Source organism: Mustela putorius, unplaced genomic scaffold (assembly GCF_011764305.1).
Source record: "Mustela putorius furo isolate JIRA1106 unplaced genomic scaffold, ASM1176430v1.1 tig00003834_pilon_pilon_pilon, whole genome shotgun sequence".
NCBI lineage: Eukaryota > Metazoa > Chordata > Mammalia > Carnivora > Mustelidae > Mustela > Mustela putorius.
In genome coordinates this window covers 136,084,957-136,102,697 of record NW_025421987.1, presented here as the reverse complement: position 1 = coordinate 136,102,697, position 17,741 = coordinate 136,084,957, and the positions used below count along the sequence as shown (strand labels likewise).

General features: G+C 39.0%; 1 protein-coding gene across 3 annotated transcripts in view; it reads right to left on the bottom strand.

Moving 5' to 3' along the window:
• Positions 1–12,405: 12,405 nt before the first annotated feature.
• Positions 12,406–17,741, bottom strand: part of OXSR1 (oxidative stress responsive kinase 1) — a 108,266-nt gene continuing 102,930 nt past the window's right edge. For all 3 annotated transcript variants that reach the window (XM_045089130.1, XM_045089131.1, XM_045089132.1), the window contains 3 exons: positions 16,463–16,531; positions 15,546–15,610; positions 12,406–15,137 (listed from right to left, as the gene is read on the bottom strand). In XM_045089130.1, coding sequence (XP_044945065.1) covers positions 15,063–15,137; positions 15,546–15,610; positions 16,463–16,531 — 209 coding nt within the window. In that variant the 3' untranslated portion in view covers positions 12,406–15,062. The remainder of the gene's footprint in view (positions 15,138–15,545; positions 15,611–16,462; positions 16,532–17,741) is intronic.

Genomic DNA, 17,741 nt, shown 5'->3' with positions numbered 1-17,741 from the left:
CTGTATATTAATTTTGTATCCTGAGATTTTACTGAATTCATTTGTCAGGTCTAATAGTTTTCTGGTGGAATCTTTAGCATTTTCTGGATGTAGTGTCATGTCATCTGCCAATAGTGACAGTTTTACTTCCTCGTTACCCATTTGGATGCCTTTTATTTCTTTTTTTTGTCTTATTGCTGTGGCTAGGACTTCCAGTACTATGTGGGAAAAAAGTGGTGAGAGTGAACACCCTTTTATTTTTCCTGATCTTAAGGAAAGCTCTCAGTTTCTTTCCATTGTGTATGATGTTAGCTGTGGGTTTTTCATATATGACCTTAAGTATGTTGAGCATGTTTCCTCTAAATCTACTATGTTGGGAATTTTTAATCAAGAATGGATACTGTAGCTTTTTCTATATCTACTGAGATGATCATATGGTTTTTATCCTTTCTCTTATTAATCTGATGAATCACCCTGATTGATTTGCAAATATTGAACCATCCTGTATCCCCAGATTAAATCGTACTTGATCCTGTGACTTATTTAATGTATTGTTGGATTTGATTTGTTAACATTTTGTTGAGGATTTTTGCATCTATGTTCATCAGAGAAAATAGGTGGTGGTTTTCATTGTTTGTAGTGTCTTTTTTTTTTTAAGATTTTATTTATTTATTTTTTTAAGATTTATTTATTGGGTGGCTCAGTGGGTTAAGCCGCTGCCTTCGGCTCAGGTCATGATCTCAGGGTCCTGGGATCAAGTCCCGAATCAGGTTCTCTGCTCAGCAGGGAGCCTGCTTCCTCCTCTCTCTCTGCCTGCCTCTCTGCCTACTTGTGATCTCTCTCTATCAAATAAATAAATAAAATCTTAAAAAAAAAAGATTTTATTTATTTATTTCACAGGAAGAGATCACAAGTAGGCAGAGAGGCAGGCAGAGAGAGAGAGAAGAGGAAGCAGGCTCCCCGCGGAGCAGACAGCCCGATGTGGGTCTCCATCCCAGGACCCTGAGATCATGACCTGAGCCAAAGGCAGAGGCTTTAACCCACTGAGCCACCCAGGCGCCCCTGTTTGTAGTGTCTTTATCTGATTTTGATATCAGGGTAATTCTGGCCTCACAGAATGAATTTGGAAGCTTTTTTTCCTCTTCTTGTTGGAATAGTTTTAAGAACAGGTATTAACACTTTAAATGTTGGGAAGCTTTCTTTCTTCTTCTTGTTGGAATAGTTTGAGAACAGGTATTAACACTTTAAATGTTGGGTAGAACTTACCCATGAAGCCAGCTGGTCCTGGACTTTTGTTTTTGGGAGTTTTGTGTGTGTGTGTGTGTGTGTGTGTGTGTGTGTGTGGTTTTTTTATTACTAAATCAATTTCATCACATCACTCTGTACAACTTTTCTGTTTCTTTCTGATTCAGTTTTAGAAGGCTATATGTTTCTAGGAATTTATGTAATTCTTCTAATTTGTCCAACTTATTGACATATAATTTTTTATAACATTCTCTTATAATCCTTTGTATTTTTGTGGTGATGACTGTTGTTTCTTCTCTTCCGTTACTGATTTTATTTGAGTCCAAGGGGACAATTCTTAATGTGTATTCACCAAAACAAATGATCAAAATACATGAGGCAGAAACTGATAGAACTGCAAGGAGAAAGATATTAATCCACTATTACAGCTGGAGACTTCAACATCCCTCTATCAGAAATGGACAGAACCAGCAGGCAGAATATCGGTAAGGACACACCTGAAACACCACGAATTAACTGAAATTTATAACTAATTTCATTTAACAATAGCAGAATACACATTCCTTTCAAGCTCACATAGAACATTTACCAAGAGAGACCATACTCTGGGCCATAACACACATCTTAAACTTAAAAAACCTTAAGTTAAAAAATATATATATATAGACCACAATCAATTAATCTAGAAATCAACAAAATGAAGATAGATGAAAAATCTCAAAATACTTGGAGATTAAACAACATACTTCTAAATAACACATGGACCCCAAAATTAATCTTAACAGATATTTTTAAATATTTTGAATGAAATGAAGATGAAAATACAACATATTAAAATCATGGGGATACCACAAAAGCAGTGTCTAGAGTGAAATTTATGGCACTGAAAAGAAGATCCAAACACAGTATTTCTAAGTCTTAATAAAATAGAAAAAAAAGGGCAAATTAAATCCAAAGAAAGCAGAAGGAAAAAAGTAAAAATCAGAGAAATCAGTGCAACAGAAAACAGGAAAATAATAGAGAAAACCAATAAAACCAAAAGTTGATTCTCTGAAAAGATCAATAAAATTGATAAGCTTCCAGTCAGGCTAAGAAAAAAAGAGAAAAGACAAAAATTACTAACATCAGAAATGAAAGAGGTATCACTACAGATTCAATACACCCTAAAAGGATAACAAATAATACTGTAAATAACTCTATGCCTACATATTTGATAACCTAAATGAAATGGAGCAATTTCTTGAAGGATACAAGTCAAAACGTACACAAGAAGAAATACACAATCTGAACAGGCCTCTATCAACTAAAGAAATTGAATCAGTAATTAATAATCTTCTAAAACAGAAATCACCAGGCCCAAATGAGTTCACTGATGAATTATACCAAACATTTAAGAAATTATACCAATTCTCTACAATCTCTTCCAGAAGATAAGCTGAGGGAATACTTACAAACTCATTCTATGAGGCCAGCCCCATTAATCTAATAACAAAACCAAAGACTTCCAAGAAAAATAGAAAGATGCAAAAATCCTCAACAAAATATTAGTACAGCAATTCAAACAATGTAAAAAAAGAATTATATCCCACGACTAAGTAGGACATCCCAGATATATGAGCCTGGTTAAAAATGCAAAAATCAACTAATATAATCTATCACATCTACAGGCTAAAAAAAAAAATCACATAATGAGGAAAAGGACTTGATAAAATTCAATATCCATTTATAACAAAAACTCTCAATAAACTAGGGACAGAAGGTAACGTTCTCAACTTGGTAAAGAACATTGACAGAGGGTGTAGAAAACCATTTATCATGCTAGTGGATATCAAAAGAAAACTGGGGTAGCAATCCTTAAATCAGACAAATTGGATTTTAAGCCAAAGACTGTAAAAGAGATGAAGAGATAATTTAAGGGTATATCCAACAAGAAGATCTAACAGTCGTAAGTATTTATGTCCCTAACATGGGAGCAGCCAATTATGTAAGACAATCCATAACAAAATCAAAGAAACGCAGAGATAATAATACAATAATAGAAGGGAACTTTAACACCTCCCTCGCTGCAGTAGACTGATCATCTAAGCAGAAGATCAACAAAGAAATAAGGGCTTTGAATGACACATTGGACTAGATGAACTTCACAGATGTATTCAGAATACTCCATCCCAAAGTACAGAATACACACTCTTTTCAAGTGCACATGGAACAATCTCCAGAATAGATCACATCCTGGGTCATAAATCAGGTCTCAATTGATACCAGAAAACTGGGATCATTCCCTTCATATTTTCAGACTACAATGCTTTGAAACTGGAACTCAATCACAAGAGGAAAGCTGGAAAGAACTCAAATATATGGAGGCTAAAAAGCATCCTACTAAAGAATGAATGGGTCACCCAGGAAATTAAAGAATTTAAAAAATTCATGGAAACAAATGAAAATGAACACACAACTGTTCAAAATCTTTGGTATGCAGCAAAGGCGGTCTTAAAAAGGAGGTATATGGCATTACAAACCTTTTTTAAGAAACAAGAAAGATCTCAAATACACAACCTAACCCTACACCTAAGAAGCTGGAAAAAGAACAGTAAATAAAACCTAAACCCAGCAGGGGAAGAGAAATTAAGATAAGAGCAGGAACCAATGAAATAGAAACCAAAAGAAAAGTAGAACAGATACAACTAGGATCTGGTTCTTTGAAAGGATTAATAAGATTGATAAAGCCCTGCTCAGACTTATCAAAAAGAAAGGAGAAAGGTCCAAATTTAAAAATCATGAATGCAAGAGATCACAACCAACACCAATTAAGTATGAGCAATTATAAGAACATATTATGAGCGACTATATGCCAACAAATTAGACAATCTGGAAGAAATGGATGCATTCCTAGAGACATATTAACTACCCAAACTGAACCAGGAAGAAAAAGAAAATCTGAACAAACCCATAACCAGCCAAGAAAAGTGAAGCAGTAATAAAAACCTCCCAAGAAATAAGAGTCCAAGGCCAGATGGTTTCCCTGGGGAATTCTACATAACATTTTAAGAATTAATACCTATTCTTCTGAAGTTGTCTCAAAAAATCGAAATAGAAGGAAAACTTCCAAACTCTATGAGGCCAGCATTATCTTGATCCCAAAACCAGACAATGACCCCAGCAAAAAGGAGAATTACAGACCAATATCCTGATGAACACGATGCAAAAATTCTCACCAAAATACTAGCCAACAGGATCCAAAGGTACATTAAAAGGATTATTCATGGAGCATTTGGGTGGCTCAGTCATTAAGCATCTGCCTTCAGCTCAGGTCATGATCCTAGAGTCTTGGATAGAGCCCTACTCAGGCTCCCTACTCAGCGGGATGCCTGCTTCTCCCCCTCCTACTCCCCTTGCCTGTGTTCCCTCTCTTGCAGTGTCTCTCTCTGTCAAATAAATGGATAAAATTTTAAAAATAAAAATAAAAAGATTATTCACCATGACCAAGTGGGATTTATTCCTGGGCTGCAAGGTTGGTTCAACATGCTCAAATCAATCAATGTGATACACTATAGTAATAAAAGAAACAATGAGAACCATATGATACTCTCAATAGATGCAGAAAAAGCATTTGACAAAGTACAGCATCCTTTCTTGATTAAAAATTCTTTACAGTGTAGGGACAGAGGGTACAGACTTCAAAATCATAAAAGTCATCTATGAAAACCCACAGTGAATATAATTCTCAATGGGGAGAAACTGAGAGCTTTTCCTCTAAAGTCAGGAACACGGCAGGAATGTCCACTATCACCATTGTTGTTCAACATAGTACTAGAAGTCCTAGCCTCAACAACCAGAAAACAAAAAGAAATAAAAGGCATTGAATTGCCAAAGAAGTCAAACTCTCACTCTTTGCAGATGACATGATACTCTATGTGGAAAACTCAAAAGATTCCACCCCCAAATTGCTAGAACTCATACAGGAATTCACCAAAGTGGCAGGATGTAAAATCAACGCACAGATACCAGTGGCATTTCCATACACCAACAGTGAAACAGAAGAAAGAGAAATTAAGGAGCTGATTCCATTTACAATTGCACCTTAAACCATAAGATACCTAGGAATAAACCCAACTAAAGAGGCAAAGATCTGTACTCAGAAAACTATAGAACACTCATAAAAGAAATTAGGAAGACACAAAGAAATGGAAAAATGTTCCATACTTGTGGATTGGAAAAATAAGTATTATTAAAATGTTGATGCTATCTAGAGCAATCTACACATTCAATGCAATCCCTATCGAAATACCATCAACTCTTTTCACAGAACTGGAACAAATAATCCTAAAATTTGTATGGAAGCAGAAAAGACCCTGAACAGCCAAAGGAATGTTGAAAAAGAAAACCAAAACTGATGGTATCACAATTCTGGACTTCAAGCTCTATCTACAAAGCTGTAATCATCAAGACGGTATGGTACTGGCACAAAAATAGACACATGGCTCAATGGAACAGAATAGAGAACCCACACATGGACCCTCAACTCTATGGCCAACTAATATTTGACAAAGCAGGAAAGACTATCCAATGGAAAAAAGACAGTCTTTTTAACAAATGGTGCTGGGAAAATTGGACAGCCACATGCAAAAGAACGAAATTGGACCACTTCCTTACACCATACACAAAAATAGATTCAACATGGATGAAAGATCTCAATATGAGACAGGAATCCACCAAAGTCCTTAAGAAGAACACAGGCAGCAACCTCTTTGACCTCAGCCACAGCTAACTTCTTGCTAGATATGTCTCCAAAGGCAAGAGAAACAAAGGCAAAAATGAACTACGGGGACTTCATCAAAATAGAAAGCTTTTGCACAGCAGAGGCAACAGTTGACAAAATGAAAAGACAGCCAACAGAATGGGAGAAGATATTTGCAAATGACATATCAGATAAAGGGCTAGTATCCAAAACCTATAAAGAACTTATCAAACTCAACACACAAAGAACAAATAATCCAATCAAGAAATGGATAGAAGACATGAACAGACATTTCTGCAAAGAAGACATCCAAATGGCCAACAGACACATGAAAAAGTGCTCAACATCACTTGATTCAGGGAAATACAAAACAAAACCACAGTTAGATACCATCTCATAACAGTCACAATGGCTAAAGTTAACAAATCAGGAAACAACAGATGTTGGGAAGGATGCAGAGAAAGGGAAAACCTCCTATGCTATTGGTCGGAATGCAAGCTGGTGCAGCCACTCTGGAAAACAGTATGGAGTTTCCTCAAAAAGTTGAAAATAGAGCTATGCTATGACCCAGCAATTGCACTACAAGTTATTTACCCCAAAGATACAAATGTAGTGATCCAAAGGGGCACCTGTACTCCAATGTTTATAGCAGCAATGTCCACAATAGCCAACTATGGAAAGATTTTATTTGCTCTATTGGACAGATGAATGGATAAAGAAGATGTGGCATATATTATATATATGTGTACACACACACACACACACACACACACACAGAATATTACGCAGCCATCAAAAATGAAATCTAACCATTTGCAATGACCTGCATGAACTAGAGGGTATTATGCTAAGTGAAGTAAGTCAATCAGAGAGAGACAATTATATTATCTCACTGATATGTAGAATTTAAGAAACACATTAGAGGATCATAGGGGAAGAGAGGAAAAAAAATAAAACAAGATGAAACCCATGAGAGACTCTTAATCACAAGAAACAAATTGAGGGTTGCTGGAGGCGAAAGGGGTGGAGGGATGGGGTAACTGGGTGATGGACATTGCGGAGGGTATGTGTTGTAATGAGCATGGGGTATTATATAAGACTGATGAATCACAGAGCCATACCCCCTGAACCAAATAATACACTATGTTAATTGAATTCAAATTTTAAAATGTTATATAAGGGGCACCTGGGTGGCTCAGTGGGTTAATGCCTCTGCCTTCAGCTCAGGTCATGATCCCAGGGTCCTGGGATCGAGCCCCACATCGGGCTTTCTGCTCAGCAGGGAGCCTGCTTCCCTTCCTCTCTCTCTGCCTGCCTCTCTGCCTACTTGTGATCTCTATCAAATAAATAAATAAAATCTTTAAAAAAATGTTACATAAAAATATCTACAAAAATCCTATAGCTAACATCGTACTTAATGAGAAAATAGCTTTTCCACTAAAATCAGGACCAAGAAAAGAATATCCTCTCTTACCACTGCTTTTTAACATGTTATTATATATCCCAGCTAACACAATACAGGAAAAGAAAATGAGGGGCACCTGGGTGGTTCAGTCAGTTGAATCTAACTCTTGATTTTGCTTAGGTCATGATCTCAGGGTCTTGAGATTGAGCCTTCCATTGGGCTCTATGCTTGAGATCCTCACCCTCTTCCTCTCACCCCACTTGCACACGCATGCTCTAAAGAATAAACAAATCTTAACAACAACAACAACAAAAGGAAATGAAGGTTTATATAGATTTGGAAGAATGAAAATGCTCTTTGTTTACAAATGACATAATAATCCACCAGATACTAGCATCTATTAGAAAACCTAAAAGAATTGACAAAAATACTCCTGGAACTAAATGTTTATAATAAGTTTGCAGGATATAAGGTTAAGATACAAAAGCTAATCACTTCCTATATACCAACAACAAACAAGTAGAATTTGAAATAAAAAATATACCATTTAGATTAGCACCCCAAAAATGAAATAGAATCTAACAAATAGGTAAAAGATCTACATGAGAAAAACTAGAAAATTCTGATAAAGAAAATCAATGAATTGAAAATGGAGAGATTTCAATGTGTATGGACAGTTATGTCAGTTTTTCCCAACTTGATCTGTTGACTAACAACAATTCCAATCAAAATTCCACTAAGTTTTTGTGAAAATTGAGAAACTGATTCTAGAGCTTATATGGAGAAGCAAAAGACCAAGAAGAACCAACACAATATTGATGGAGAACAAAATCAAAGGACAATACTTGACTTCAAGATTTATATAAAGTTATCGTAATCAAGTGAGTATAGTATTGGCAAAAGAATAAACATATCAATGGCACAGAAAACAGAGACAAATCATAGATTCAACGATCTTGACCAAAGAGCAAAGGCAATACAATGGAGGAAAAACAGTCTTTTCAACAAATGGTGGTGGACACCTGTAGGTAACTGAACACACATAGGCCAAAAAAATAACTCTAGATACAGATTTTATACTCTTCAAGAAAATTAATTCAAAGTGGATCATAGATCTCAAAGAAAATTCAAAACCATACAACTCTTAGAAGACAACACTAGCAAGTATTTAGATGACCTTGTGTATGGTAATGATTTTTTAAGCCATAGAGCCAAAAATATGATCCATTTAAGAAATGATAGATAAGCTGGACTTCATTAGGATTAAAACCTCCTGCTCTGCCAAAAAAAAAAAAAAAAAAAAAGAAAGAAAGAAAGAAAGAAAGAAAGAAAAAGACAAGCCACAGACTGGAGAAAATATTTGCAGATATGAACAGACAGACCTTGGAGATAATGAGGGTTAGATTCAAGGTCACTGCAGTAAAGCCAACATTGCAATAAAGGAAGTCACATGACTTTCCTGGTTTCCTACTGCATATAAGTGTTATGTTTAGACTATGTGGTAGTATAATAACTGTGTGATAGCATAATGTCTAAAATAACAATATACATGCCTTAATTGAAAAGACTTTATTGACAAAGAGATACAAAGTGAGCAAATGCTGTTGGAAAAATGTCACCGGGAGACATGCCCAATGCAGGGATGCCACATACCTTCAACTTCTAAAAAACATAGTTATCTGCAAAGCACAATAAAGTAAAATGCAGAAAAATGAGGTATGCTCGCATCTGATTAAGGACTTTTATACAAAATACACAAAGAATTCTTAAAACTCAACAATAAGAAAACAATCTTACTAAAAATGAGCAAAAGACTTTAATGGGCACCTCACTTAAGAATACAGAAAGGAAATACACATATGAAAAGATGTTCCACATCACCTCACTAAAGAATTGCAGATTAAAACAAGATATCACTACAGGCCTATCAGAATTGCCAGTCTTTAACATTGACACCATCAAATGGTGGCAAGGATATAGACCAACAGAAGCTCTCTCATTCGTTGGTGGGAATGCAAAATAGTATACAGCCCTTGTGAAAGACAACTGATGGTTTCTTATGAAACTATTCCTTTACCAAACAATTCACAATTGAGCTCCTGGGTAATCACCAAAAGGAGTTAAAAAATTCATATCCACACAAAACCTCCATACAGATGTTTACAGCAGCTCTGTTCATAATTTGTCAAGGCTTGAAAGCAACTCATAGGTAAATGGATTAATGAACTGTGGTACATCCAGGCATAGAATATTATTCAGCACTAAAAAAGAGCTATTAACCCCACCCCCACCACACACACAAAATGGAGACCTGTAAGTGCATATTATTAAGCAAAAGAGGCCATTCTGAAAAGGCTACATACTGTAGGATTCTAAATACATGATACTGTGGAAAAGGCAAAAAACTATGGAGACACTAAAAAGATGAGTGGTTGCCAGGGACTAGAGGGAAGGGAGAGATGGATAGGTGCAATACAAGGAATTTTAGGGTAGTGAATCTATTTTATACAATGATGGATATGTGTCACTATACAGTTGTCTAGATCTATAGTATATACAACAGCCAAGAGTGAACATGAATGTCAACTACCGTCTTTGGGTGATAAGGACGTCCATGTGGGTTCATCAGTTATAACAAGTGTACCACTCTGGCACAGGTTGTTGACAGTGGGCAAGCTGTGACTAGATGGGGTCAAGATATGTGACTAGATATGGGAACTCTGTACTTTCTGTTCAATTTCACTATGAAACTAAAACTACTCTAAAAGATGAAGGCTTTTTTTTTTTTTTTAAAGGGCAGAAAGTGTGGTGTAGATGAACTGATCTGAAGGAGAAATGCATAAACTGTTGCACTGAAAATTGATACTATGAGGAGGTAGAGCTAAGGAAGCAGGCCTCTTGAGAATGCCTGAACTTGTTAAAGAACGGCCAGCAGAAAGGCTCCATTTATTCTTGCCCTGCCATCTCTCCCCACATGCACCACGGTCACTTTAGAGTAACTAGCACCTCCTCTGTCCCAACAATAGTCAGAATCCACTTTTTAAAGATTTTATTTATTTTAGAGTGAGGGAGAGTAGTGGGGGGTGGTGGGGAGAAGTGGAAGAGAATCTCAAGCAGACCCTGCCCTGAGGATGGAACATGACGAGGCTCAACAAGGGGGCTCCATCTCACAACCCTGAGACCATGACCTGAGCCAGAATCAAGAGCTGGACACTTAAGCAACTGAGCCATCCAGGCAGTTCAGAGTTCACTTTCACAATCTGCTTTTTTTTTTTTTTTTTTTTTTTAAGATTTTAGTCTTTCAATTTAAGGGACAAAAAGCCTGTAATCCGTACAATATGGAGCTCAGTAAACTATGAGTGGCCCTTAGCATCTGGGAAATTAGAGAATATGTTCAAGTTCTAGATTTCTGGTCATAAGACATCTTTCTTCTCGCATAATCATCTTTCATATTTAAAGGATAATTGACATTCCTGAGAAACCAAATAAAATTGAATTTCATATTGAGCATAAACTAGGAAACTACCAAGTCAATATTCCCTTTTCTTTTTTTTTTTTTTAAGATTTTATTTATTTATTTGACAGAGATCACAAGCTGGCAGAGGCAAGCAGAGACAGAGAGAAGGGGAAGCAGGCTCCCCGCTGAGCAGAGAACCCAATGTGGGGCTTGATCCCAGGACCCAGGATCCCTACCTGAGCTGAAGGCAGAAGCTTAATCTGCTGAGCTACCCAGGCACCCCCAAATCAGTATTTCTTTCAAGTTCTATGATGACAATCCTTTCCAGGATTAGATTTTTTTCACTTTGAACTGCTAAGTATATTTCACACAAAAGGAACATCAGTCAAACTTTTAATTAATCAAACAATTTTATCTAAGCCAACTGAAATTCTGTGCTATTATTTACAATCTGCTCTGAGAAGAAAATGTGAGTCATAATTTAAACTCACTTTTTTAAGGTGAATGAGATCATTAGCCATCCAGGTGCCTCAGAGTCCACTTTTACAACCTGCTTATCTTTTTTTTTTTAAAGATTTTTTTTAACTTTCTTTATTTGACAGATCACAAGTAGGCAGAGAGGCAGGCAGAGAGAGAGGGGGGAAGTAGGCTCCCTGCTGAGCAGAGGGGCCTGACACAGGGCTCGATCCCAGGACCCTGAGATCATGACCTGAGCCAAAGGCAGAGGCTTTAACCCACTGAGCCACCCAGGGGCCCCACAACCTGCTTTTTTTTTTTTTTTTTTAAAGATTTTATTTATTTATTTGACAGACAGAGATCACAAGTAGGCAGAGAGGCAGGCAGAGAGAGAGAGAGAGAGAGAGGGAAGCAGGCTTCCTGCGGAGCAGAGAGCCCGATGCGGGGCTCGATCCCAGGACCCTGAGATCATGACCCGAGCCGAAGGCAGCAGCCCAAACCACTGAGCCACCCAGGCGCCCCAACCTGCTTATCTTGAGAGCAAAATCACTAAGATACAATCCTGTCAATGCCTAAGCTCTGAATTACAAGAATCCACAAGCAGTCCTGTCCTAGAAGGACCCTTCTATGGAGAAGGTGTTAAGACCAAGATTACTTACATGGGAGGTGGAAGAATACAGAGGAGCCTAGACTCTCACATGTAATCCCACCATTTCTATAGCAAAGTCAAATAGTGAGAAGCTCAGCCCTGCTCTGTTTTCCAAAATGGACTCAAAAAGCCTTGAATGTGGCCTCTTTTCTCTATCCAACTGCATAAGGAGAATCAAACAGAAACAACAGTACGAGGAGTTCTGTGCCCCGTGCTATGAAATTTCCCTGGCCATATCTTATCTCTCCCTTTTGAGATTTCAGTTTCCCCATTTGTACAATGATTTTCAGCTGTTCTAGATAATTTGTAGGTCAATACACACATTTTTTTAGCTTGTGCCCACTTTTTCATCCATTTGTGTAGTAACTCCCTGACCCACTCCTCCAGTTTTTCCTCCAGTTAGTAGTGACTCTCTGACCCACTCCTCATGCTCCCCACCAGCAAGCACTGAAGTAAAGAATCCTTACACCACCACAGATAATTTACTCTTTATTGATTAAAAATGAAGGAAACATGCAGCAAAATACAAAGTCAAAAAAAGGGAGAAGGGAAGGTCAAATATTTTACATCTTCCATAATCTAGCATACATCATAAGGAGGAACCTCCATTTACTGATACACCATTATTCTATCCTCAGATTATTAAATAGTATCAGCTGGCTCTAGGATTTGGTTCAAAACTTAAGCAAAAAACCCAAAGAAATCCATTAGTCATATTGAATAAGACCATACATTTCACAAACAGCATTGGCACATGTTACCTTGTGCTAAATTAGTCCCTACCCCCAGGGACCAAGGGATCCTAGAGACCTAGAGACAGAGGTGTACCCTGGACCACTGCTCCTTGAAAGGAGCAAGGTCACTCACTAGGTTACGTGCTGTCCATCCTGGGAAGTTTCTGTTCACGTATTCTCTCAGCATCGCTGTGAAAGTCAGCAAAGGGAGTCCACCATACATCATGCAGAAGAAATAACACTGTCCTGGGTCTTGGTGTCTGACTCCTAATTCCCAGCAGGGCAAAAAATGAACTGAAAAGAAAGAGAAAACCCTAGGCCACTTCTATTGGCATCCTTGTCCCACTGCAGTTTAAAAGTCATGGCTGGCTGGGGAAACTGAACACGGCAATGGGCTGCTGCTCACCTCCTGCCTGGGCTCCAGACCACTTCCAAACAGAATGCTAGAACAGAGTGAGGCCACCACCTCCGGATTTATCAATATGTAGATGATGATGGCTTGACTGAGACAAAAATACATACTCAAAGGTAAGCCACTAGCCTTGTGCCACACTTGATCTTAGCCAAAAGGCCGAGAAGCGATTAGCCTTGTGCCAAAGGGACACTATCTCCTTTTCATGTTATTCCCATCCCTCTAAAAAAAATTTAAAAAAAGAAAAAAGAAAAAAAAAGAAAAGAAAAAGAAAAGCTAAGTATTCTTCCAGCAAACTATCAATCTTTTCCCTCTCTAGGCTTGGCAGGCCTCCCACTTTTTACCAATCCTGCTGGGACCCTGGACTTTGGTGTCTGATCCTCTCATCTACTTTCCTCCCAACGGCCACTCCAAAGCCATCCCATCCTTCTCCCCCACATCCACTCCTTTTCCAGTATGCCTCTGTACCTAGGGCAGGGAAAGGAAGCCCATGACTAAAACAACAAGCTCAGAAGCAAACAAGAGCTGCAACAACTCAGTTGTGGGGAAAGCTTCCAGAGATATTCCAAGAAACAACTAGGTGAAGTGATCTCGTTATTCACAGACCAACAGTACTGGAAAGGGCTTGCGTGATTCTGTAAGAGGCAGCACTCCCCTTTCCATGGTGCTAAAGCCCATCTTCATGTGTCGTTTTAAGGCCAGACTGAGTGTCCCTTTCTTAGACAAAAACTATTAGGGCTACTTGCAGTTAGACAGAGGTTGACTGTGAAACAGTAAGAAAGAAAATCGGCCCCACCGATTACTCACATATTGCATTATGAGTGCTCGTTTTTAAACCTAAAGAATAATTTATATTATTTCTATAGAAAATCAAATGAACACTGTCTACTCAAAAATCCTAAAAGTCTCGGCACATGTGGTTTCACTTTCCATCCTGGGTCAGGTTCAGCGCACAGAAGTATGGAGCCCCTCCAAAGGGTCAGTGCAGGACAGGGCTGGAAGGTAGGCCTCGCTGGCCTGGTGAGTCTCCTTTATTGCTGTAGAAAGCTCAGCCTTGCATTTCCTTATGACGTGGAGGCCAGGCAAATTTTCATGGGAGGATTGAGGAGCAGTTTTTCTTCAATTGAATTTTTTAAGATTTGAAAATAAATACTTCCAAAATGATATGAGTTATTATTCTTCCTGTTCAAAACCACTGCTGGGGAAATTCACTTTTAGAAGCCATTACTTGATGTTTTCGCTAAAAACAGTCCAAAGTTCCACTTTTTAGGATCTGATGGCTGAAGTTCGACTACAGTCAGATGTTTTGCACCAGCTGAAGTTAAGGCTAGCAACCCTTTCTGGAGGGAGTGATGAAGAGGGGTGCCTGAGAGCAGCTTCAGCAAAACGCTTAGAAACATGAACAAAACAATAATAACACAGTTTAGGCTGCCTCTTTCTGAGGCTGTGCTTTTTCCTAACAAAGGTTGCTCGAATTCACATCAGCTTAAAAAAAAAAATTACTAAATTAAATTCTCTGGGCTCCAGATAAACAATCAACTTTTAATTGCTACTTCAGTGGTGAAGATATATCCCAAGATGCCCACATCCTGTCAGGTGTGGGAGAACAGGCAGGATGAGGAAGCCCAATATAGCTGCTACTTTCCACCCAGCGCCATCATTGGAGTAAGGCAAGATGAGCTGCCAGATCTCCCTCCTGAGCCTTGAGGCACAGTCCCCTTCTCAGCTGGAGAAAGACAGGGGACATGCGCAGTAAGTTTACTAACGGAAGTCTTTAAAGGGATGCTGGCCACTGGTGATCCAACTTTTCTTTCCCTGTGGGAAAAGGGGGGAATGATGGCAGGAAGAACATAAAGAAAGACCTCTAAAGCTCCTAGCCGGGAGGTTTGTTGCTGGGTTCTTTGGCAGTAGTGGGTTTAGGCCAACAGAAGCAACAGAGATACGCATGTGTGGAATCTCCTTAGGCCGCCTCTTTCGAGGCTGTGGTTTAGCTGATGCTGAGCTGGGCAAATCCTATTAGTTTACCATCATCAGGAATATCTGAGCCTTCGACACCAGATGCCTAAGAACCAAACAAAATGAGAAGCTGTGGTTATTTGTAAACAAAACTGCACGTAGCAATTAAAATTGATATAAGGACTATGGGGAGGAAGACAGCAGGGTACAGATCCCTGGGATATGAAGATGCAAATGAAGGTGTCTCTTTCAGAAAAGGTGGGGTCTGGGTACAAAGCTGGAGTCAGACTGGAAATACTCTCTCTTAAGAGTCAAGGGCCTATGATAGGAGGCTTCCTGGAGGGAGAACAGAGGGAAGCCATTCAAAAGGAGACACTGGCCTAAGGCCTTAGGGAGGCTAAATGAACACAATCCACCATATTTTAATATTCTCAGCACTCAGGGAATATACAAGCTGGTCTACAGAAGCTGCTGCTATGTAAGGACAGTTTAATAAAGAGGAAGAAATGAGTACCAGTTTGAAAGTGACAGATCGATTTGACTGAGGTTCTTCCACAATTTTCTGCAAATTCGCTGCCACTGTAATCATACAAACAGAAAGTATTAAGAAGCTAAGTAAATCCATTTCCTACCATATTTTAAAAACCTAAATGATAGCTCAGAATCTTCTATGTTCAACCAAAATGGAAGTGGAATGATAACTCACTCCCCAAACAAAAATTATCTTTTAAACTCAACTCTCTCTAAGTAGCACAAATAAATCTTGAATCATGCTCAAAGTAACTTTCTTTAAGATGCTATGTTAAATGGGGCAAGACACACAGGTCAAAGAGGAAGGGTATGTCTACTCACGGGCCAGAAAGCCCTATCCTGGGAGCTGCTGAACTCTGGCCTGCAGCCTATTTCTAGTCTGGCTGTGGGCTAAGAATAGTTTAAAGACCATGAATGGCCCACAAGCCTAAACTATTTACTAACTGGTCCTTTACAGAAAAACTCTGCTGACTGGCCCTAGACAATGGTCTTTTCCTTCAATAACATGTACACATGGGCCGATTATACCTTTTCTTACTTTCTGCTTATTCTAGAAATAAGCCTCTAACAAGTTTTGCTTACTTCTTTCTTGCTCTGTTAAGGGCAGAGTTTCACCCTCCAAAATGAACTGGATATGGCTAAGTATACTTTAACTTGTGATTACATCATCAATTCTACTAGAGTCTCCCAGCTTTCACCTACTGTCACAGGAAGTCAGAAAGTGAACTCTGAAATGAGATTTTCTTTTTTGTGAGGAACTATTACCAATACCTGTATTTCAGCAATGCCAAGACCCTCCAAGACCCGTGAGATCCGCTCAGTGGAATCAAAGCCTGTTTTCTAGGTCCTAAATACAAAGACAGAGACACCAGGGTGCAGGGCAGAGTACAAAGTAGTTACCTATTACTAAATCCCTTCCATCGACAAGGCCAGCAGAAATGAGTTCCTGAGATACACCCTCCGCTGTATCTGCGAGGAAAAAAAAGAAGGTGCTCCATTTCTTGTGCATGCACGTTACTGTGAACTCCTAGAGTAGATGTTGGCACTGGCAGGCCCAAGCTAGCTGCTAAATTCACATAACCAAAGAGGCGGGGGTGGGGGTGGGATCTTCCTTCCACACAAAGGTTTCTCCTACCACTGGGGTTACCTCAAGTGGGAGATTCTCTTAGGTGTAGCTAGAGCACAGAACCTCTAGCAACCAGATGGCCAGTATCAACTCACTGTAAAGATAACTTGCACTAACAGTGATGCTACAGAGGAAAAGTCCCATTGTGAGGGCAGCCCTGGCCCCAAACCCCACCAGCTCTGAGATGTGATGTGTGTGCAACATCTTCAAGGCTAGTATAATGGAATGATTTCTTTTCAAGCACATCTTGAAAGAACAAATTGTAATCTCTTCTCTTCAGAGATCACATCCCAAGTTTGTTGCTAACATCATTTTCTTTTTTATTCTGGTGGGCTTTTCTTCATATCTAATGATTTTACATCATATAATCTGATCAATGGTTGTAATAGAAATGAAAAGACAGGGACACAGCATTCCTAACTGATCTCCTCTCCAACCGAGTCAGTGCTGCTGCTTCCTGAGGGCTGAACACAGCCTGAAAGAACAGGAGGACCTCTGGGGGTGGGTGGGCACACATTTGTGCTGATGACCAGCAACTTGAATTAGTTCCTTGAAATGGGACTCTTCCTGGTTTTAAACAGTGAAATGGATACACCTCTGCACACCTGGCTTCCGTCCTCTTTCATACTTAGTTGCTGATGATACTGAGACAGCATGAAGAATGAGAACTGCACACAGGATGAATGTGCTGGCTGCTGAGTAACAAAGGCAAGAAAGAAAGAAGTCTCATCCCAGGGAGAAGTTCATGGCCAGAAACTATGCCTGACAGGACTCCACTTCAGCCTGGGAAGAGAGGAGGCTAGAAGCCTTGTTTCTTCTTTACTGTCATGGAGAAGTACAACCATGTTCAGTACTGAGAGCGAGAACTCTGCACCCTGACAAGTGTGGATATGAATTCCAGAGGCACCTCTTCCGACTGTGTGAACAACAACTTACCTCCCCTCACTCTAAGCCTTGTTTCATCATCTACACAAGGGGGACAATAATCTTCCTTAGGGGAATTCTGAGAACTTAATGATAGAAAGCTTAGCACAATGCCTGGCCTACTATGGT